Genomic DNA, 22,282 nt, shown 5'->3' with positions numbered 1-22,282 from the left:
GGTTGAAGCATGATAATTTATCACTTACTAGGCAAAAAAATCTGAAAAGTAATACGTATTAGTATAACAAAAGATCAATTACAGAACTAAATTTTTGTATTCCTAGATCCTGGAAATAAACCTAACCTTCGATTCTTGGTTCTCAATTTTTGGATGAAAAAGTATTTTCCCTACCCTAAATGTTAGGTGCGCAACCGCTAGTAATTAAAAAATTCATGTGAATTTCTATAGAGGCTAATTGCCCTACCTACCGCTATCGATACCATCTATCTAAACAGTATCTAAACTCAACATTCTTAAAAAGAAATATTCTACAATTAAAGTTGCTTTATTAAATAAGATCTTTTTAATAGCCTAAAATATATAAATATATATAATGTATAAATTCAAACACATATTATAATAATAATTACAAAATTTTTACACTGACAATTATTGTACAAAATATAGAAATCACGGTTTTTTAATACAAGTATTTTTTACTGAAGTCAATGTCATAATTATCAAATATTTATTTTTAACCATTTAATCACAATGAAATGGACAGGGGCAGCTATTCTAAAAACAAATAGTAAAACATGGTATAGAAGAAAAACCTTAAGGGATCTTAAGGGATGAGACAATGGTGAATGGACGATGAATTGATTATAAACAAAATAACCTCTTGAATAAATTTGAAATATTTATTCAAAAGTATGGATTCAATCAATCAAAATTCAATAAATTACCATTTTTTTTGAGCCAACGATTTAGATAACAGGATTATAAAACTTTGGAGACCATAATAATTTACAGTCCAGTCTTCCATATTCCTGAAAAATATTACAAAATTGTGATTTTCCCCTCCAAAAAATCATAAGATACCAATAAATCGTGGAAGCTGAAAAAAACCTAATATTTTCTTTAAATCTTAAGAATAGTTGGTTTTTTTAGCCATGTTCTACTGCATACTTTTAAAATATCTTTATCATTAATATTTCATCATAAAAATTGCATTTAATCTAAATTAAAGCTTTCTAACTATTAATTTTTTTAAACATTTTAATGGTACCAGTTATAATACAAATAAAAAATCATAAATTTAATATTTGAAGATCAAAATCAAATCAAAGTAATAAAAGATTATTAACAATTTAATTTTAAGTTAAAATTTTTTCACAACCTACTAAATTAATTTTGAGATTTCTACAACGTCGAAAATAAAATTTTTGTTGCACATTTACAAAAAAAAATATTTTTGGGTTACCAGTAAAATAAATTTTTCAATTCTAAATGTTTTTTAACAAAACTTATTCATAACAGTTATATTAATTTTTAATAAATGCCAATAATCAAAAGTTAAAATCATTTATAAAAATCAGATAAAAAACTAAAGAATTTTTTTTATAATCTTTTAATAGATTTATAATTGTAACACTAAATATTTCATTTTAGTATTCAGAACTATTCGCAATTAAAAATCTTCTAAGAATTCTTTATAATTTTCATGGATTTTTTATTTCATGAGTATAGGGTAAATCTAACAGCCCGAAATAAAAATCTAGGAATTTAAATAAAATGTTACATTTTACATGTATACAAGCCCAAGGTCTAATGTACATAAGAACATACTTTATTTTCCGATGTCCAAATACTTAAATAAAATTTTAGTGTAAAATAAAATTTTTAATAACGAGTGATATGTTGTCATTCAAGATATTATTGGTTACAAAAGAGTACATGTTATAGTGAGGACATTAATTAAACTGCCCAATCTTTTGGCGAGTATTTCAAATTCCTCACTGTATTATAATTATAATATTTATGAAAATGTTTTCTATACAAAATTATGTACAATTACACGCACTATAAATGAAATCAGTATGTATTTTACATATTTTCTTACACTATAAAAATCCTTGCTTTATTATGAAAGGGGGTAGGTTAGAAGTCTCATAATTATGGTTAAAATTTCTCTTCTGATCATGTTGCACTTACAATTGTAATAGATACAAGATACCTACAAATTGTATGTAGGCTTTTTGTTAAATATAATGGTAGTTTTTTTTTTATGAAATGTAACCGTTTAATAACCATTTCCATGTCAATTCTAAGTGTCATTATTTTTCAGATAGATAATTTTTACCAATTTAATAAGAAATGCCCCCCCCCCCCTCCCTTTTTTAAAAATAATTATTATCAGACCCCCATCAATTAAAAATCAAAAGTTAACATAAATAAATAAATTGTGAAAACAAAATCAATATTTTATAAAAAAAATTTGTATTTTCTTGCAAGGTTTAAGCTCTGTCTTTTCTGAAAGGTTGCAGCGTAGTTCTGCCTGACCGATCAACTTCCAGTTTCTGGACCGGTCAACGCAAATGTGAAGGCACAATAAGACCACCGTGTCCCAGATGGCCGGGCAGATGAGCGCCAACCTTGGACAGGTAGCGGTTTCTGATGTTGGCCTCTGTTCTGGGGCGGAGCAGGCGGTAACCGTCGACACGCCTCGCTCTTTCCGCCTCTCTTTCTGCCTCCCTAAGAGAAAATAAAGATGGTTTATTATGTTAAACGAAAATATAAATGGTAAATAGTAAAGTAAAAAGGATTTTTCAAATTCATGTACTAAAAACAATCTCATCATTTTAAAAAAATAATAAAAATATGTATTTTATAATGCAACGATCAAAAAATACCAAATACTAATAATACACAATATGCAGTAATAATACACAATATGCAGTATGCATTACATCAATGACCAATAATTTTTTAAATTCAAAGGTTTACATTTTCCTCTTCAAAGCAAATTAGAAATATATTGTGAAATCAGAAATCTTAAGGGATAATACCATGGACAATATATAGATATGATTTTAAACAATATATAAACCCTCAGTAGATCTAAATAACGGTTGAAAAAATTAAACACTCTAGTTTTGAACCAACCAACCAAAATTCAACAAAAGTGCCAAAAGTTTTTAAGCCCACTAATAAAATGACTTCGTTATTAAGTTTAATTTACACCCCAATGTCCCCATCATCCCTGGCAATGAAAAAAATAAACCAACCTTTCTTCATCATACATTTGTCTAGCTTTGATTGACATGTTTAGATAACCAGAGGTGGTACAGTCATAAATCCAGATACAGATGATCATCAACAAGGATAACACCAACCATCCAAGGAAGAAAATCTGCAAAAAAAATTGTCATAAATCTTGAATTTTAAAGAGTTGTAAAATCAGAAAACGAAGTTACAAGATGTAAGACAATAACTTATTTTTATAAGTTTATATTATTGGATCGTATTATAGGCAGCTTTCCGCAAATAGTAATGATAAATTATCTGTGATAAGATACATGTTTTTTTTAAACCGATTATAATCCAACGGACATTAATCAGTTGTGAAGCTAAATAATTACAGTCTAGCTTTGTAACCGATGAAAATCCGCTGGATTAGCGCCGGTTCTGAGCCATACTGAATAATCATGTATAGTATCGTATTACAGACAATTTTCCACGGAAAATTAAGCAATTATGATAAAACTAGTAACAGTTTTGTTGGCCCGGACGTACAGGGCCAACAGAAATATAGTCTTGTAATTTTTCATTTTACTATTACCCCAGAAATCTATCTGTAATACGATGCTGTAAATAACTATTCTTCTGTTCCATTTAAGCCTATGTAAAATATATTTTTGAACTGACCTCCAGCCAGGTATATCCAAAATTATCAGATATAGACCCAGCCGCCATGACAATTAGAGCAGTGCCCAGGTTCTGGAGGGCCTGCATGATGCCGTACGCGGTTCCCAACTGGTATTCAGGAATAATTAAGGCAGCGATGGGCCACAAGGCGGACGCCAGCAGGCTGTACGCGACGCCCAGCATCGATATGGCAATGTAGGGGTTCAGACTAAACGTTTTTTATGTTCACTAACTTTTTATAGAGTGCATTTCTTTTAGTTATAAAGAGAAATGGATTAAACTAAAAGAGACTTGAAAGAAAGAGGTAAATTGAGTTCATTTATTTAATTAGGTATGCATTAAATATTCAATTGATTTACAGTTTATTAAGGCATACATTAATCACTAACAAACCGTTTTACTTTGTAGATCTACTTGCTTACCATAGAGGGAGTGGACAATGAACTGTAAATTATACTGGTAACCAAAGTTTTATTAGTTTGCTCAAGAACTTTGGTTACTTTTATTGAGAATTGGCAAGTTTAAACTTTTAGTTTTAAACCTACAATTTCAATCTACAGAAGGGCCGGGTAATTTTGTTTCCATCAATGGGGATGTATATAAAGATCCCTGATGTATTAAAATTTGGATGAATAAAATAAAAGTTAGTGAATTCCTTGTGAAGGCTAAAAGAGCATGACAGCCAATGCTGGCTACAACGGCTAAAAAGCACCAAGTAATGTTACGTCCAGTCTGAAACAAATTACAATCCTTGTTATTTTACCCTGAAGATTGTATGTTACTGTTCAGTAGTGATTTATAATATATTCTACAAGTGTTTGCAGATTCATATGGTCAATCCTTATATAAAAGTAAAAAGGACTGTCAGTCCAACAGATATGTTTCTTCTTTTCAGTGTAGCTTCTGCAATTTTTCAAAGTCATTGGAAGTTTTATAACTTTTTATTTGAAATTTTAACTGGGGGGGGGGGGGGATTGTAAACTTACCCTTACCTCCCTCACCTCAATTGCATTTAGAGGCGTAACTGCTAATAGAGAATAAAATACAAGTTTTCAGAATATTTTTTTAGCTATTCTCTTTTTACCTATTTTATTTAATATATTTAGTTTCATTTAATTGTTTGAAACCAACCTTGTCTAGTAGAAAGCCAAGAAGTGGAGAGGCAGGAGCTGATACCAAATAAATTAAACCTAAAGTAAATAACAAAAATTAAATGTTTACAATTGAAATAAAATCTATGAAATATCAAAGCTGTGATATTGTATTAAAATCTTTCTACTTTTTTATTTTTTTTATGAGTATCTGAATATAGTTTTCAGAGCCTAATTCCTGTAATATTATACGAAACTACTTTTGTGAAAACAGGACAGCCATATAAGTTGCAGATGTGAAAAGATGATTTTCAAGTCTTGGTATTTTAAACTACGTAGTAGAAAAATGAAATATTTTCAAATATATGCCCCATAAATTCATCTTAAACCATTAAACAAGAAAAACTATTCGGTTAAAAAAATTCAAGTTGAAATGTATTTCGTGCAACTACCCCTTGGAAAGAAGAACTTACCAGTTATAAAATTGGCAGAATCTCCGTCCATATGAAACTCTACTTTGAAGAAATCCTTGGCCAGAGAAACAAAAGGAAAGATGGCTCCATAGTACGCCAGACACGCACAACATAGGAACCAAAAGGAAATGGGAAAATCCTGAAATATTAAGTCTCTCAAATAGGCAACAGACAGACAGACTGACTGACAATGTAAGTTATAATGAAGAAGATACTCATATACGGTGACGTGCACAGCGATTCACAAAGGGGGTTTAAAACCATTAGGAGTGAAAGCAGCCCTACCCAAAATTAATTTTAACTGGGGTGTTGACACCCCCATACGGCACGCCGCTGCTCAAATGTAAAAAAATCTTCAAAAAATAACAGGCGCCTGTCGACAATTACAGCAGAGTACATCCCATTTCAACTTTAGTTTAAAAAAACAGACGAACAAAGTTATGGAGTAGCTTATCTACTACAAAGAAAAGCTATGCATTTAGATTGAGGATTTTACAATTTTTACCTAAAAACTTATTCTATCCTAAAAAAAAAATTTAGACGAACCTTGACATCTGTAATTTTGACAACTTCTTCGGAATCCGAGATGTCGGTAAGGCCCAGAAGCTGATTTCTTCGCTTGTCCATCCAAGCCAATATCACACTAAATATAATACGTACGATAACAATAATATTGTATTAGTAATAGGATGATTGTTTATCTTCAATTGTTGAAAGTCAGTGTAAGTTACACGTTGTTTGTTTTTTGTTAGTTATCCTGTAGTATACCTAAAGTATTAAGGATTTTTTGTCTGAAGAGTAAGATTTCTGAAATTGCTGGTCCGTATGATTTTTGCTTTTCAGAGGAGATCGATAAATGTTTTAGATTGGTTTTAGGCTATTTTCCTGATCTTCCCCGCACTCCCTTAGAGGCTAGGGTCGGCGTAACTAGTACAGTTGTATAGAGTAGCATATTTTTTTTTTCTTTGAGAGTCCGTTAAGATCTCACAAACCACTACACCGATGGGTTCTCTATTTTAGGGAAGCTTCACCTAAGTCCATTTTTGTTCCCTTGTTCCATTTTTTACTACAGAGTTCAATACGAATAACTACGTGTATTTAATATCTCCTATAAAATATTGCTTTTTTAAAAGAGGACTATCCACGAACGAGAGCACATGATTCTAAGTACCTTCCAGCATTGATCCTAAGTATTTTCTTTCAGAATATAATAGGACACAATATATTATTATTATATTGACGAGAAAATTTATGTTTCACCATGTTTTTTTTTAGGTATTTTAATTGATTTTGAAAAATTTTATGAAGCTAATTCTTTTAATAAAATGGATATTTGATGATACATATGCGAATACTCGTGTTATATAGATTGTAAATTAATCCATATTAGCATTAATTTAAACATACATATGAGATATAGTAAATGTTCTTTTGACTTTTTTTATATTTATTATTTGACAACATGGACAATTAAAGACACCCCGAACTCAACAAAACGTTTGATAGAATTTTAACGAAAAATGGTGGACATTTTGTTACTTTTCTTCAACTTGAAGTGGTGAAACATAAATTTTCTCGTCAATATATTATTTTTTGATCGTGACCTATTTTATTCTGAAAGAAAATACTCAGGATCAATGCTGGAAGGTACTTAGAATCACGTGCTCTTGTTCGTGGATAGTCCTCAATTTAATAACTATACCTGCAAACAAAAGACATGACACAAGAAAGGCCAGCAATCAAAAGAGTCCAGCCAATGATTGTTGGTCCATAATTCGGCTCTGGATTGGGATCTGGATAATCTAAAGAAGAAAGCCATTAGATTTGGATTGGAAATATGTTTATATTTGTCTAATCAGATATCTAAAACTTTTATGTTTCGAGAAACATTGTACTTTTTCAGATAAAAAATAACTGGATGTACGTATTTGTCCATTTAGATCTCGTTAAAACAACTTTCATGTAATCTCTGTTTGGGTTCTAGTCAGGTTTGAGGTTATTTTTGCTGAAAACAACATGGGCTGCGATCATTATACTTGTTAAATCTAAAATTTTTACAATTAATAAGGTTAATTAAACACAAACCTGGATCGTATGTGTGGTTAGAGCTGGCAGGATCCAGGTCCAGGTATTCAGGTACAGCTGTGTACACGTCCACAAAAGGATTGTCCAGGTTTAGCTGGTGGACAGTCTGGTTCTTGATCCATGCGTACAGGGGACCCATGGCCAGAAAGTTAACAGTGGAACCAACCCTGGCTATACTTAACTAAAAATTGACAAATTCTTTAGCAACCAGCAGAAGACAGTTTAAAAAATTTAAGCAAAATATTGATGTAAAGAACAAAAAAACAAGATTTTAAGTCGGTTGTTTTTCAAGATAAACAGTAATAAAAATTAACTACCTGAAAACCAAAAACCATATTGAGTTCTTTCCCCTTGAACCAAGCGACAGCGTATGTGTTTTGTGCTACCGCAAGAGACTCACCACCGATTCCAAACACAAACCGACCAACCTTTGAAAAAAATTACTTAAGATTCGTAAAGGTTTTTTCTTTCGAACTAGTGATATTTTATTTATTAAAATAAAGAATAAAACCTTTCTCTTACTAACACAACAAAATTGCATTTTGTATTAATAGTGATGATCCCTTTGCTATGGTTATGTTATCATAAAAGTTTGTAGACTTTTATTTGATATACTAACAGACTATCATTCAATATACCCAAGAAAATAAACCAAAATAAAGTAAATAATTGGAAAAGTATTCCCCTTGTTAAGTTTTTCCATAATTCAATAATGACTCTAGTCATACTAAAGCCAGAAAATAGTTAGCTTACCTCCATTACCCATAGTCTGTCAAGAAATCCTCCAAATGCAAAGAGTATTTGTCCAAGAATAATAATAAAAGCAAATAACATGGTTCCCAGACGGATACCAAAAACACTGAAAACAAAATTAAAATTAATACAAGATTTTTGTTCAAAGTAGCGCTTCATTGGTAAGATGAATATTGTAATAGAAATATATTTGCAATTTATAAAACATTGTTGAGTCAACGAAGCGCTATACTTGGTAAATTCTATATCAACAATTTAACTAAAGCACTGAAAAGATTATGTACCTGTCCATAAGAAATCCTCCAATAATTGGCAGCACAACATTTGGCCAGGAGTACCAAGAGTACAGGTTGGCAAACCCTGACGTTGTTATATTCATGGCCTCCTGTTTAGTAATAAGAAAATTTAATTATGCATAAAAATATCATAGAACCATGACATTGGAGTTTTTAAATGAAAGTTTAAGAAGGTATTAGTCTAAATAAGAATCAATATATATAGCCAGTTAAACAAACCATACTTAATTTATCTTAATTCAATAAAAGTAGTTATCGAATAAGATAACGTGGTCATAAAAACTAAGGGTACCAGTCCAATGTCCCTCCCCTCGCTAATAATAATGAAAAATCACCTTAATTTCCGACTGTAAAGCGCCAGGATTATCAAAACAGAAATAAGATCCGAAACCCAGAAGACACATCATTACCAAAGCGATAATCCTAAAAAAAGCACAAATTTTAGTGTGTATAAGATTAGTATATAAGATTACGAAAATATTTTTGCCCTTCAAGGGTATAATATTTTACTAGGGGCGAATTCACTTGGGAAGGTGGAGGTACCCTCACACATATCAGTAAAAAACTTTTCCAGAACCAATAAAACTTTTTTTTTTTTTGTAAAAGTAAGACTTGACGTTTTGGCGAGATCTTCCAGACCAAACACACACAGCAGACCAACATCCTTTTTCTTTAAAGGAAAGGTCATAGTAATATAATATAATTCAATGACTGTTAATTAAAATGATGAGTTTACCTGTGAAAAAGTGACTGTGGATGGCAGAAACAGCTACCCTGCCACCCCTCAAGATCAACCTCTACATCAGAGGCAGAGAACGTCCTCTCTCTGGCGGGAACATTAGCCGCTCCTTCACCGCCACCCCCGCCGCCAGGACTGCCGGCCGACGCAGCGCCGGACGGCGACACTGCAACGGCCATAGACGGCGGCGGTTGGTGGACCGCCTCTGATATTGTTCTCCCGCGTTTCGGCGCTCTGGACACTGGATGATCTGGCAGCAACGGCCGGCGGTCAACTGGAGCTGACGACGCCATACTGCCGGAGGTTTCTTAAATGAACCTAGGAGAAAATGCTGCTATGATTATTCTAATCATTTTAGTTTATAATTTCTGGGTATTATCCATCTTTCTATTAATTACGGTTTGTTGATGACATAGGGAGAAAAGGAAAAGTTAAGAAGTAAAAACCATTTATAAGAAACGGTTAAGAAAGGCTTTGAATAAATGAATGAAATAATATTTTCAGGGGTGTACATATATTCTGTACAAGATTCTTTTTTTCCCTGGTGGAACAAAATATTTCAATTTTTTCCCCCAATTAGGGGAAAAATTAGAAAATCAATTAAGTGGCCCACAGGATGTTTTCAGTAAACCTTATTTTTTCATACTCCCCCCCCCCCCTAGTCGGGGATCCCATGCAGAATATAAACCACTAAATATTTTGTCAAAATTAATTAAAATATATTATCTAATAATATATCTTTTTATTTGCATGAAATCATGTTATTGTGCAAACAAGAAGAATGTTATAGTTCAAACGCGAAAATCAATAGAAATTCAACATTTTTAGAAATAAGAACCAAAACTAATACCTGAAAAAAATGTGTTTGTTACTAGTATCCTAATTGTGTAATTTTATTCCCCAAAAACATATCACATATTTAAGTCTATTACAAAGCCTAAAGTCTGAAAGTAATAACAAATAACAATAACAAATAAATATTTAACATCACAGAATGGATTAATAAACACATTATTACCCTAATATTAGAGAAGATAAGCTAATAGGTAAAAAGGGAGATAGAAAAAAGTAGGTATCACCCGAGCAAAATTTTCCTTTGTGATTTCTCGAGATATAAAAAATGGATCTAGTGCAGTTCACAATAGCTATCAGTTTGTTATGTTTGGAGTTTTTGGAGATAACCATTACCAGGAACATTTGACCTAAATGCACTTAATTAAAATTAATTATTTGAAATATTTCATTCGGGAGATACTTTTTGCCTACTACCTTTTATTTAATATTATTTAAAAGTTCGAAACAGTGTAATTTATTAAAACTTTAAAAGATTCTTTGGCGTTAAAAAAACAACTATACATAATACATATACAACATACATGTCGGACTGGTTTTGAGATCATATTAAAGATATATATATGTGATTTAGGAAAAACAAACAATAATAATTTCAGAAAGGCAGAATGGTTTAATGGTGGCATTAATTGAATTTTTCGTGCATTTTTTCCCAAAAATTATTAATAGTGCGATTCTTTCAATACATACCTTAAAATCAAGGATAGCAATCCGAATTACAGAAAAAAATTATAGGATTGCTATCCCTGTTGAAAGTAGAATTTTAAATCGTAACAACTTAATTACCTAACAATTAAGTAGAATGTATGTATAATGCAATATTAAGCTATTTTACATTTAGTTTTTATTATGGGTGCAGGTACTTATTGTAGGTATTACTCTGACATTACCAAATGTACTAATAACAAAAATTGTATTTGAAATTCAAAAAAAAATATATTGTAAAAATGAAAAAACTGTAACTGATGCATTGATTAAGATTGGAATAATGAAAACAATTTAATTGTGATTTCATTTACATTTTCATCATATTAATAAAAAATTATTTAAAGCTCAGTTTTTGACATTTTTGGGCCACGCTTCAGCTTCAGCCTTGGCTTTTTTGTCGGTGGCGGCGGATCCTCAAATCTTTTCTGTGCAGGCTTCACAATCTTGTATGGATTATGAAACTCTGGATCCTTGGGTATGATCCCTATCTCTTGGGAGCACAGGTCCAGTAGGCGGTGTGTAGAGTCGTCCAGCAGGGACATCTCTCTAACAAAGCCCACCGACCATTTGAGGATGAGGTCCAGGTCTTTATTGGTGCCGAAGCGCTTGTGCATTTCTGTAGGCAACCTAAAATAGAAGTCTAAATGATATGGTTTTATACCTAAATGGCCACATTAGTCTAAGATTTAGGTATTCAAAAAGTAACAAATTCACCAAAAGAAAAGATTTTAATTAATTCTATTTTGACAGAGCATAAAAATTGAAGAAGATAGGTTAACATACAGACTTTCTAGTTTTTTTTTATTATACAGTTGCTATGCTTTCAATATAATATTCTACTTCACTATGCAGAAATCCTTATACAAGGTTTGATATAGTTTGGAAAATTCTAACATGTCTGTTGAACGAAAAGAGCTACTTACAGACACATCAAAATTGTAATAGTTATTTTTGCATCGTATTATACATAGCTTTCCGCGGATATTAAAATAAAGACCCGGGGAAACAAAACTGGCATTAATTTTATCAATTTCATTTAATTATCGTGGAAACTTGTCTGTAATGCTATACTTGATTATCAGTAAGGTTAAATACAGGTTCTAATCCATCGGATATTAATCGTTTTTGAAGCCATACTGAAAAGAATTTTTTCTCTTTATAAAGTTTAAACCTGAGAACAATATCACAGAGGAGGCAAGAATTTTCCAGGACAAGGGATAAAGATTCTTTAATTATTGGATCTGAGGGGAGTTCCCCGTCATCAGCAAGCCCCACCCCGGGGATGTACCCAGAGCTCTCCAGGGTTACTCTGTGTCTCATCATTACATCCTGATATTACATTATCATATTTCATTCAACATTATTTAACATCTTTTTCATCGTCTAGGGCGTTGGGCGCGTAATAACGAAGAGCTCTTGTGAGAAAGCGTACCTAGTCTCTAACGTGAAACTTTATCCGACCCTAGACGCCAAACAAAAGAATTTTGCTTAACTTGATGAAGTAAAAAATTAATAAAATTGGATAACATTGAGACCTCTCAACACATCTACAATGTAGTTCAGAAATGCCTTGTATAGTTTACTATGAGTAAAGCAATTTTTTACGTAATTTTTCTATGTAATAATCTATGGAAAATTCTTTTTTTAAACAAAGGTGTCACAAACGTTTGTACAAAACGCCAAATTATTTATCTTTTCTCCTTTCTTCAATCTAATTCGTACTTAAGAATTAATAATGTTCCTGTATTTTTGAGGTTATTTTATCTAGAAAGCCACTTTGCTTTTCCATGTCTAAAAAATACGCAAAATATATAAACACAAGAAACAGTAAGACAATGACAAAAAAAATGGATTGAAAAAATGTAGAACTATTGAGTTCGGCTAATTAGAATTTTGATAAGTACTAATTTTGTTGTTGTTATTTTTGCATATTTTACAAGAGAAAACATTCGTCATTAGTTTATAAAAGGCTAAAAATTAAACAAAATTTTTCAACACTTACGGGCAATATAGCAATTTAACTTTGTATCTTTAAACAATAAGTTTTTTTTTCAAAGTTAACAAAATTTAAACTGAATCTTTACCTAAAGTAAGAATATTTTTAACAGCTTGGAGTTGGTCCATCCTTTTTGCCACAAAAAGTCTCAAAAATAAATCTACAGAATCATCATCCTCTGCTAAACTGTAACTAAAAAAAAAGTAATGAGTAAGACAAATGAAGGGAAAAATATAAAACAATGTATGTAAAATATACGTGGATACTTTGACAGGGAAAATTGTCGTAATTTTAGGTTGCTATTTTCTTCGTCATTTATTGGTCTAATTGTTAATTCAGTAAGAGGGGAAGGAATGGGGTAACAGTAATTTAGCCCGCTACAAGTTTCAAAAACCCATAATTTAACCATAATCTTTACCTAGTGAAGGAACCCATGAAAAATATAATTATCATAAAGAGCCAAGAAATCCATAAAGAAAACTGCACCGACATTGTCTCTGAAAAAATAACAAAAAAATAACATTTATATCACATTCAATCACTCGGAGCTTTTGGCTTTTTTCGGTGAACTTTCGGGGTCCTCCACTTTCCGTTTTTTGTTCTCATTTCCTTCGCCTTTCTGTTTTTTGCTCTTGTTCTTTTTGACGGGTAATTCTTCGTTCACATCAATGGGTTCTTTGAATACGTCAGACTTAGTGGGGTCAGGTAGAAATTCTGCAAATGATGGTACTGGCTCCGAATCCTGTGAAAAGTACTTAAAATTACATTTTCGAAGTAAACTTTTTTTTTGTCGGTAGCGAAGGATCTCGCTAACCGCTGAACCGATTTGGTTCTCTTTTAAAGTGAAGCTTTTTATAGGTCCGGGAAATATTTTTAACTATTTTGGGTGAGGTTACCGCCACCCTCCTTAGTAAAAAATCCCCCCCCCAAAAAAAATTACTTTAATTCTATTTTAACCAAAATTGAAAATTAAGGTATACTTTAAATTTTTTATTTTTGAGGGGGGGTTCGGAAATTAAGCTATACTCATAATAAAATTTAAGTATTCCTACCTCGTCGTTTTCTTCCTTCTTACTCTTCTGCTTGTTTTTCTTTTTCTTCTTTTCAGGTTGATCAGCTGATTCTTCAGTGTTATCGGTCTTGTTACTATTTGTATTTTCATCCTTTTTCTCTGTGACAGTTGCAGGTTTGCTAACAACACCCTTTGTCTTTACTTTCTTTGGTTTGGCAATAATTGCGGGTTTTAAGCCAAACATAATTCTGGTTTTATTCAATTGCTTTTTGACCTTATTGTTAGATAGAAACTTGAAATCAGAAGTTGAAAAGGTTTCCAAATCAGCTTGGATTGATTCAACTTGTTTCTTCGTCAAGAATCCATCCTGTTTCTTGAAGAATCTGAGCAATTCAAAGAATTGAATGAGATCATTGGGCTTGGAATTGGATAACCTGTCTGATAATTTGCTGAGGGCCTTAGTTTTGATGTTCTTAGTTATCTTGTTGTACTCTGTAGAGAATTTCTCCTTTAAATTCAGGTTTTGAATGTAAGAGGTTAGAATTGCCAACCCCTGGCCTACTTGGTAGCTCTTTGCTTCAGCAGAGAATGTTTTATTCAAAATTTCTAAAAGAAAATATTATAATCAATACAGGAAAAGAATCTTAAATTATCTACTTATATCAAAACAACGTCAATATGATCAGAACATCTGTAAAGAATAACATTTGTTTGGAATTGTACCGCAACATTATCAATTCATAAAATTTTGAGATATCGCTGATCCCTGATCAGGGCTTTACTTTTCAGGGAAGATATTAAGATAATTGAAAAGTCTTCATAGATTTTATAGAGGGTAGATAGATAACATCGAAAGAAAAATGTTCTATTATATCTTATATTTAAATTACAAAATTGGGTAATATCCCGTAAACGGCAAAACCGATCATTGTTAAATTTTTTGGTTTAGTATTGGTCTTGAACACGTTATAGGAGAGAAATGGGTAGGTCTACACCCGAAAAAATTTGTGGTTGGGGTTGGTTAAAATTGAAACCTTAGTCTAAAACAAAGTATCTAATGTACCTGTGGCAACTTTATGTGCTCCAGTCCAGGATAATGAAACAGCGCTGATGAACAGCTCATGATTCACAAAAGTTTCGGTTCCCTCACTTGCATAATATTCTTTCAGTTTGTCCATGTAAATCTTTTCAGTTGCTGCGCAGTCTGTTAAGTTACTCTTCAGTATCTGAACAGAGAATTTGGTTGATATGCTAGGTGAGGAGATATTAAACTCAAAAATATTTGATTTCAGAAATTTAGATTTATATTAAAAGGTTTGAGATAATAAATGACAATAGAAAGAATGACAATAAGAAACATCACAGAAAGCTAAGAATTACGAAGCATGAACATCTAAACGTATTAGATTTCTCTGTTTTATAAAATCGGTTATTTACAAAGCAAGGGTGTATATCCTGCACAAGATTCATTTGTTCTCCCCTGCTACAATTTTTTTATTCCCCCCCCCTCCCCCTAGTTTTTTTCCACCAAGGAGGGGGGGGGGGGGGAATGGAAAAATATTTAAAGAAATCTATATTTTATTCATTTTATACCCCTACCACATATTTTCTAGTTTTTTTAACAAATGAGAGGAGAGGGGGGCGGGGATGTAAAAAATGTTTTCAGTTATCTCAACTTTCACATTTTTTCCTAAAACGCATATTTTTTTATTCCCCCGCAAGGTCAATTTTACAGAATATAAACCCCTGGTACAAAGCTATTCATGAAAATTTTGCTAAGTTCTGTTTCCAAGTGCCCCTCATTCCTGATTTAACGAAATCTCTAAAATAATATTCCCCTTTTTATCCCTTAAGGTGCTTGCATTAGATTTAATATAATTACCTGATGACATAGTTTGGGCACAGTGTTCTGCAGCTTCATGTTGATGTAGGTCTTGTTGCAGCAGTACTTCAACAGGTAGTCCAACAGCTCACTTGTGGTGACACCCTCACCAGCGGCCACTGACAGCTTCGTGCTGGCAAACTTGGTCAGGATGGTTTTTATCTTGGCAGCTATAGGCGCGTCCTGATTGTTGGTGTACACCTGTGCATACCTACAACAAGGACATTGGTGATAATATTAAGGACAAATAACAAAATCCACGGGTGGGGGTCGAGGGGGGGGTAGCATTATGTTGTATCATTGAACATGAACATGCACAGTAAATTATACTGGTATCAAAATATATATCCACGCTATCTTATTCGTTGGCTAAAAAACTTTGGGTACTTTATTGATCCTTATTTAGCTAATTTAAAACTAAGTGTCCAAGATTTTCAAAAAATAATTTCAATCTACAAAACTTAGAAGGGGTATTTTTGTCTATCATTATTTGACAATAACATCAATTTATCGTCAACTGTCTTATCCCTTTGTCTTATCTACTACTATGTAAACGCGCGACATTATCAACTTTTTAAAGAGGAATGTCTTGGTCTATGAACAGGCGTACTGATCAAGAGACTTTGCAAACCTGGTAAAAAGTGCATAAAATTACCTGTCAAGAAGACCAGGAATAATAATGGAGATATTTTGGAGGGTGGCTCCATGATGGAGGTGTATTTCAATCAGCTCCAGGACTCGAAGCTTGAAATGTTGTTTTGCCAAATAATCAAGTGACTCTCTCTTCCTTTCGTGTGGTAATTTTCTGCCACCTTAAAATAAAATGAAAATTAGTTGAATTAGTTCAAAGGAAAACGCAAAAAAAAATTCTGAAGTATATGAATGTTATTCAGTGCAGTGGAATAATATGATATTTTATAACCTTATCCCTTTGAGGCAGTGTTTTGGAGCCGGAGCCGCCATATTTTGCCGGAGCCGTATATTTCGTTAAAAACGGCTCCGGGGAAAAAAAATATGTAGAGTTATTCTTGATTTTAGGTTGGAGCCGGAGCCGTATTTCCAGATACGGCTCCGCGGAGCCGGAGCCGCATCAAAATTAAACAGCTCCGAAACACTGCTTTGAGGTGCCGAATATTACATTACCAATTGAAGGACAAGAGGACGAGGTAATTTATATAGTAGATACTCTTTGTTATCTAAAAGGAATAACGAAATATGCAGGTATACATATATCATAAGTGGCAAACGTTATAAATATATTTCATAAGTCACTTAGCGACTAAAAATGAAATAGAAAATATACCTAAAGCTTTGAAAGCTTGAGATAAGATCTTATCCAGATTATTCATATCCTGCTCTGGCACCTCATCCATATCAATATCACTCTCCTCGTCACTAGCTTCGGCATGCTCGCCCAGGGCATTCTGGATCTTTGCCTTCAGGTCACTGTCTAACTCAGCGTCAATATTCTCCTCCTGGGTTAAATAAGGGATTTGCGACTTATTGTAGATATATCGTAAATTAAAGTATACAAAGACATTCAATTTTATTTTTCTGTTGGGTGAATTTAAAGGAATAAGGTACATGGAATGATGGAGTGGTTACTTTAAATGTCTTTTTGAAAAAAACGGTGATAACTTATAATAATGTAAACAGTTTAATCAATGTACTTTTACAATTTACAGCATTTGTTGATTTTTACGTGTTATTTTAATTTTTCTTTTAAACTCAACAAAACGATTGATGACATTGCGTTATAAAATGTTTAACATTTCAAAGTTAAAATAAATCAAAATTCTGAAATTTGGAAATTATACCTCATCTTCATCCTCCTCAGAATCCTCACTGTTTTCATTGTCAGATTTATCCTCACCCGTCTTTTCTTCCTTGTTTTCTTCTCCTTCACTTTCATTATCATCTGATTCAACATTGTATATTAGATATTAAAAACACGAATTCTAAGATTTGCCTTAAAAACGAGAATTCCGAAAAAGTTAATTAGATTTAGGTATTAAAAAAACAGCATAGTCTTTATTGATTTTACATCACCTATTTTAGCGAGAAATTTAAAGAAAAAAAATTTGGGCCGCGGCGGAAGAGAGTAGTGAAACAGCGGTCCCACCGCCTTTTAATATGAAAGATACCAAAGGTTAGGGTAATAAGAGGGGGGAAAGTTTTGACACATTTTCGTAAACAGTGAGTATAGGCTTTATCTTTGGACTGAGAGGATAGGTTATGAAAGAAAAAAAACATTCTTATATGATGAATTTTCCTAAGTTTTAAGATATTTTGGATAGGCCTCCAGGTTAAAGAGCTGCAGGCTTCCAGTTGGTCTCTGGACAGGTAAAAAAAAATTATATTTTTTTGAAGAGATAGAGGTCAACTTTTTTAACAAAATATGCATCTTTTTTCTTCAAATCTGTAAAATAAGACTTTGAAATATTCATATTTTGTTATATAAAATGACCTCTAACTCTTAAACAAAAAAATTATTTTTATCTGGCCAAAGACCACCAAGAGGCCTGCAGATCCTGAACCTGGAGGCCTATCCAAAAAAATCTTAAAACTTGGGAAAATTTATCACATAAGAATGATTTTATCCCTAATAACCTGTCCTTTCAGTCTAAAGATAAAGCCTATACTCACTGTTTACGCAAATGTGTCAAAACTCCCCCCCCCCCCCCCCCCCCTCCTCTTGACTCATCCAAATTATTTTACCTAATTATCTCTAACACTAAGAAAGTAGCACCCCAAAAAAAATGGTATGACATGTGACAAAATAATCTCCCCTAGGTATTCTTTTCAGGGTTACTGACCAGGTGCATAACAAGAATATCTAATAAAATGAAATATACAATCCTTCAGAATCTTCTTCATCATCCATATCTTCATCCTTATCTGCGACACTGTCGTCTCCAATGGCATCAAGAAGGACCTGGATGGCAGGTTGTGTCATCTGACCTGATAACACTCTGAATATTACCTTCACCAGACTTCTTAAGAAGTGCTTGCTCTGTGCCAACAAGGATATCATAATATCAACCACAAGTTCATACCCAGAGGGGTCTTTTCCCTTAGACTTCTTGGATTTACTCCAATCTGAATATAGTGGAAACAGATCAGACAGGATGTCAACTGCCATTTTTGGCTGGGAGAACAACTGCAGGCCAATATTGCAGAAGAGAAGTAGAAAGACGCCGGTTTCTTTGTTCTCATCCTTCTGCCATTTCTTTGACAGAGTTGATACTAATTTTGTAACCTGAGTCCAGTTTTCCTCAGCTTCCTTGGTAAACTTAAACTTGGACTGGAGCTTGATAGCGATTGCCATGCAACTTTCAACAATTTTAATTTGCTCTGCAAATGTTTTGCAGCTGTTGTCCAAGGCTCTAAAGAAAATATCATTCACCTCCGATAAAGCAGCATTAAGAAATGGATGAAAGGTAGGGTCGTCTATGTTGACAACTGTGTGCTGGAACAAAAGTTCTAGTATAGCAATCCTTTTGGGAATATCTTCAACTAAAGCAGTATGTCCAACCATTTTAGACAGAAGTCCTGCAGCATAAACTCGCTTGGCTGATAATTCATTACCTTTAAATATTGTACGTAATACACCTTCAAGTTCAGTCAGTAACTCTTTGTCTGCTTTGTTGAAGAGAGTAAGCAACATGTTTCCAGGAATACATTTGTCCCATGTAATGGAGCATTTGATGAGTTTAAGCAACATTGCCTTTGAGGTGATTTGGTCATTCTTTATCATGGTGTTCAGTTGAATGATCAATGGCGATTCTACGATGGGACGCTTTAACTCTCGCTCTCTTTCTCCAAAACGGTATATCAAAGATAAAACTTGAGGAGATAATAAATCCTGGTAATCTTCGGGAGAGTTTTTCAGAAGTTTTGATACAATCTCCAAGCAAATTGGAGCCATATGTTTGTTTTCTAAAGCCTCTGGTATCATTTTGGCCAAAAATTCTCTCACAATTGATCGTTTAGAAATCAAAATGACTAATTCATTCATAAAAGGATGAGAGAGAACAAATTCTATTGTTTCTGATGAACCCATGATAACCTTAGATGCATTGTCAAAAAACGTATCTGCTGTATCTTTAAAACCAAAGTACATATTGATAGTTTTAGGGTCCAGGTTACAGTTGTTCAGCACAAAACAGATGAAATGTAGGGTGTCCAAGGTAGCATTTCTGATGTTGAACCCCATCGGATTTGAACTTGTAATTTGCTTAAACATTTCCTCTCCAGTTGCAATCTCTTCATAGTCGACAACATTTTCAACAATGCCTTTTAATGCCAATACACATAGAAAGTTTCTCTTTCCTCCATAACTCAAAGTCATATCTAGTGCGAATTTTTTATCTTTCTGTGACAGAGGCATTCCTGATCTAAAGACAGCAAGGTATGTCAGGATTCTGGCCAAGAAAACCATTGACTCTTCAGTAGTGCGTGTTCTTATGGGCTTCAAATATTGCTGCACGATATCTTCCACTTCATAAAAGGTGATATTGTTCTGGCGTAAAAATTCTACGAGGCAGACAAAATGATTTTGCTGAGAAACCTTTGAAACCGATGTCATCCCTAGAATTAGACGCCTTAGTACATAGGGGTGTTCCTCTTTGTTAGTGTTTGCAAATTTAAGCAACTTTGTAGCAATATCAATTACAACTGTGTTGTCCTTGACGATCCCCAACTTTTGGTAGCAGTCCAGGGCACTAAGCAATTCCTGTAAAAGAAAGGAGAGTATATACATTTGTAGTTAAGGCAGAATGGGGTAAAGGATTTATCTAGAAAAATTTTAGGCATTGGGAGCTAAAGGGATAGCTGTTTGAAGAAGATTTCAGAAATGATTTCAAGCATAAGTCACAAGTATACCATCAAACATTTAGGATAATTTTGCATTACAATAAATAATACAATTAGATATCACTAAATTAGTCGCCAGGCTGTTTTGTGAAACTAGCCAGCTATATATTATAAATTGCATAGGTATGTATCACAAAAATACGATTTCCAAGTCTTATTATTTTTTAAACTGCATGGTAGAAAATAATTTTTTTCTTCAAGTATATGCCCTGTAAATGTAGTTTAAACCATTGAACACGAAAAAATATACAGTTGACTAAATTCAAGTTTTAATGCATTTCGTGCGACTACCCTTAAACTTTTATTTTTATTGTCATAGTTTCTATTGAAATAAGCCCTATTGCAAAATGTAGCGGCCAACTAAGTTAACCCAAGGCCAATTCATGTCTCGAAGGTGAAAAATAACCCACTTTTTCTAACCATTCCCCTCTTCTGAATATACTTAGTCTACATCGCGACAATAGAGCATTAGTATTGATTTTCTATTATAATTAAGCCTTAGATGGAAAATGTTATGTGATTTACCATTTTTAAAAACTTGATCCCAATGCGCCCGGCCCTTCCCCACAACTTCTTCATAACTGAAGAATTTGTAAATTTCTTATTTATAAATTAGGGATGGCAATTCGTCTAATTTTTGGACCGAATTCGGATTCTTACAAGAATCCGTCCAAAAAAATGGCGGATTCTCCGCGGATTCCGGATACTAGCAATATTTCAAAAGGCTTTTTTCCAGCATAACTAAAACATTTACATCACATAAGTAATTATCAAAATTTTGTATGTAGAAAAAAATTTAAGTGCTACATAGGTGTGTCCTAAAAATTAATGCTCTTGGTGTTCTCTATAATTCACTTCCGAGAATCGAACCAGATTTTAAAAGATATTCTATATAATTATGAATATGATGATAATTCTCAACTTGGAAGTGTAGGTGGGAAGAGATGGGGTGGGGGGGGGGGGGGGGTGATATTTGCCTTCAAAAAGATGAGTTGAAAGAAAAAACTCAAGACGCTAATTTTAGCCTACCAATAAAGAATCCGAATCCGCTATTAAAAAACGGATTCCGGATTCGGATTGCCAACCCTATTATAAATAATAAGATACCTTGGATTTGCCTTTTCCTGGTTTCTTGGGTTCATTTGTCCCATTTTCAACATTGGCTTCCGAGGACATTTCGACATCCATGTCTGTATCCTCCTTTTGCATTTCTGCAAGAACGACCATCTTAAGATTCTGTAAGAAATTAAATAGATGTAAGTTATTTAGTTAACCTTTGGCATTATCATAAATAATAACGCATACGTAACTGCTGCGCTGTCGAGTTCGAGTCTAGAACACACCGGGTCGATCATTCAATATCGATACCTCTACTACTACTTGTGTCTGGACGTGACACTAATTATGCGAGTAAAGAAGGGGGGGGGGGTGCTTTGCCCATAACCAGGCTAATCTCATTACCATGCACAGTTGGGACTTCCAGGCCGTGCAATCAAAGTGCCTAATAGTCTATAAGTGTTAACCTGATATCCTATACGAGTAGTTTTGATTATTTCCTCCCCCTCATTAATGTATATATATATATTGTTAAGTAAACTTAAATAAGTAGTTATTATATTAGATACTAGCGGCTTCGCCCCTAGCCTCTAGGATCTTTGCCCCAAAAGGTTTGATCAAACCAATTTTACGTATATAATTTAGATTTCAAAAAATAAATCTAAAAAAAATTAATTCGATCTTGGTCTCAGATGTTTAAAGAATGACTACAGATTAATATAAGACAGATCAGTTAAACTTACACATAGAACAATTACCTATTATTTATAAATT

At 33.1% G+C, this 22,282-nt stretch overlaps 3 protein-coding genes across 3 annotated transcripts; all 3 read right to left on the bottom strand.

The window, feature by feature from the left end:
- Positions 1-315: 315 nt before the first annotated feature.
- Positions 316-10,092, bottom strand: LOC145317364 (lysosomal dipeptide transporter MFSD1-like). Its single transcript, XM_080158412.1, has 17 exons — positions 9,978-10,092; positions 9,125-9,445; positions 8,724-8,811; positions 8,377-8,477; positions 8,093-8,198; positions 7,657-7,767; positions 7,340-7,520; positions 6,957-7,056; positions 5,801-5,897; positions 5,255-5,393; positions 4,822-4,880; positions 4,344-4,422; positions 3,691-3,896; positions 3,051-3,175; positions 1,674-2,517; positions 1,247-1,390; positions 316-1,020 (listed from the first exon to the last, which is right to left on the bottom strand). The coding sequence occupies exons 2-15, from the start codon at positions 9,418-9,420 to the stop codon at positions 2,352-2,354; spliced, it is 1,854 nt and encodes a 617-aa protein (XP_080014538.1). The 5' UTR covers positions 9,421-9,445; positions 9,978-10,092; the 3' UTR covers positions 316-1,020; positions 1,247-1,390; positions 1,674-2,351.
- Positions 10,071-13,237, bottom strand: LOC145317363 (coiled-coil domain-containing protein 134-like). Its single transcript, XM_080158411.1, has 5 exons — positions 13,102-13,237; positions 12,772-12,875; positions 12,432-12,478; positions 11,859-12,019; positions 10,071-11,314 (listed from the first exon to the last, which is right to left on the bottom strand). The coding sequence occupies exons 1-5, from the start codon at positions 13,173-13,175 to the stop codon at positions 11,026-11,028; spliced, it is 675 nt and encodes a 224-aa protein (XP_080014537.1). The 5' UTR covers positions 13,176-13,237; the 3' UTR covers positions 10,071-11,025.
- On the bottom strand, positions 13,180-21,721 carry LOC145317362 (uncharacterized). The gene is made up of 9 exons (XM_080158410.1): positions 21,560-21,721; positions 18,439-20,312; positions 17,395-17,497; positions 16,881-17,052; positions 16,233-16,389; positions 15,578-15,788; positions 14,759-14,921; positions 13,736-14,301; positions 13,180-13,425 (listed from the first exon to the last, which is right to left on the bottom strand). Exons 1-9 carry the CDS (start codon positions 21,677-21,679, stop codon positions 13,222-13,224), a joined length of 3,570 nt encoding a protein of 1,189 aa, XP_080014536.1. The 5' UTR covers positions 21,680-21,721; the 3' UTR covers positions 13,180-13,221.
- Between the last annotated feature and the right edge of the window lie 561 nt (positions 21,722-22,282).

This window comes from Acartia tonsa, chromosome 4 (genome assembly GCF_053477335.1).
Source record: "Acartia tonsa isolate MP-2025a chromosome 4, ASM5347733v1, whole genome shotgun sequence".
NCBI classification, from domain to species: domain Eukaryota; kingdom Metazoa; phylum Arthropoda; class Copepoda; order Calanoida; family Acartiidae; genus Acartia; species Acartia tonsa.
This window is presented reverse-complemented; position numbering and strand designations above follow the sequence as displayed.

What these genes read in the sequence shown, in the direction of transcription:
- LOC145317364 (XM_080158412.1), bottom strand. Translation starts at nt 9,420, where the DNA reads ATGGCGTCGTCAGCTCCAGTTGACCGCCGGCCGTTGCTGCCAGATCAT. An exon ending in TTCTGCCAATTTTATAACTG is followed by an intron (nt 4,881 to 5,254) that starts GTAAGTTCTTCT and finishes TATTTACTTTAG; the next exon opens with GTTTAATTTATTTGGTATCA. An exon ending in TCTTTTAGCCTTCACAAGGA is followed by an intron (nt 3,897 to 4,343) that starts ATTCACTAACTT and finishes AAACGTTTAGTC; the next exon opens with TGAACCCCTACATTGCCATA.
- LOC145317363 (XM_080158411.1), bottom strand. Translation starts at nt 13,175, where the DNA reads ATGTCGGTGCAGTTTTCTTTATGGATTTCTTGGCTCTTTATGATAATT. An exon ending in TAAAAATATTCTTACTTTAG is followed by an intron (nt 12,479 to 12,771) that starts GTAAAGATTCAG and finishes CGTATTTTTTAG; the next exon opens with ACATGGAAAAGCAAAGTGGC. An exon ending in ATAAAATAACCTCAAAAATA is followed by an intron (nt 12,020 to 12,431) that starts CAGGAACATTAT and finishes ATAATGTAATAT; the next exon opens with CAGGATGTAATGATGAGACA.
- LOC145317362 (XM_080158410.1), bottom strand. Translation starts at nt 21,679, where the DNA reads ATGGTCGTTCTTGCAGAAATGCAAAAGGAGGATACAGACATGGATGTC. An exon ending in CAGGAAAAGGCAAATCCAAG is followed by an intron (nt 20,313 to 21,559) that starts GTATCTTATTAT and finishes TTTCTTTTACAG; the next exon opens with GAATTGCTTAGTGCCCTGGA. An exon ending in GATGATGAAGAAGATTCTGA is followed by an intron (nt 17,498 to 18,438) that starts AGGATTGTATAT and finishes CAATGTTGAATC; the next exon opens with AGATGATAATGAAAGTGAAG.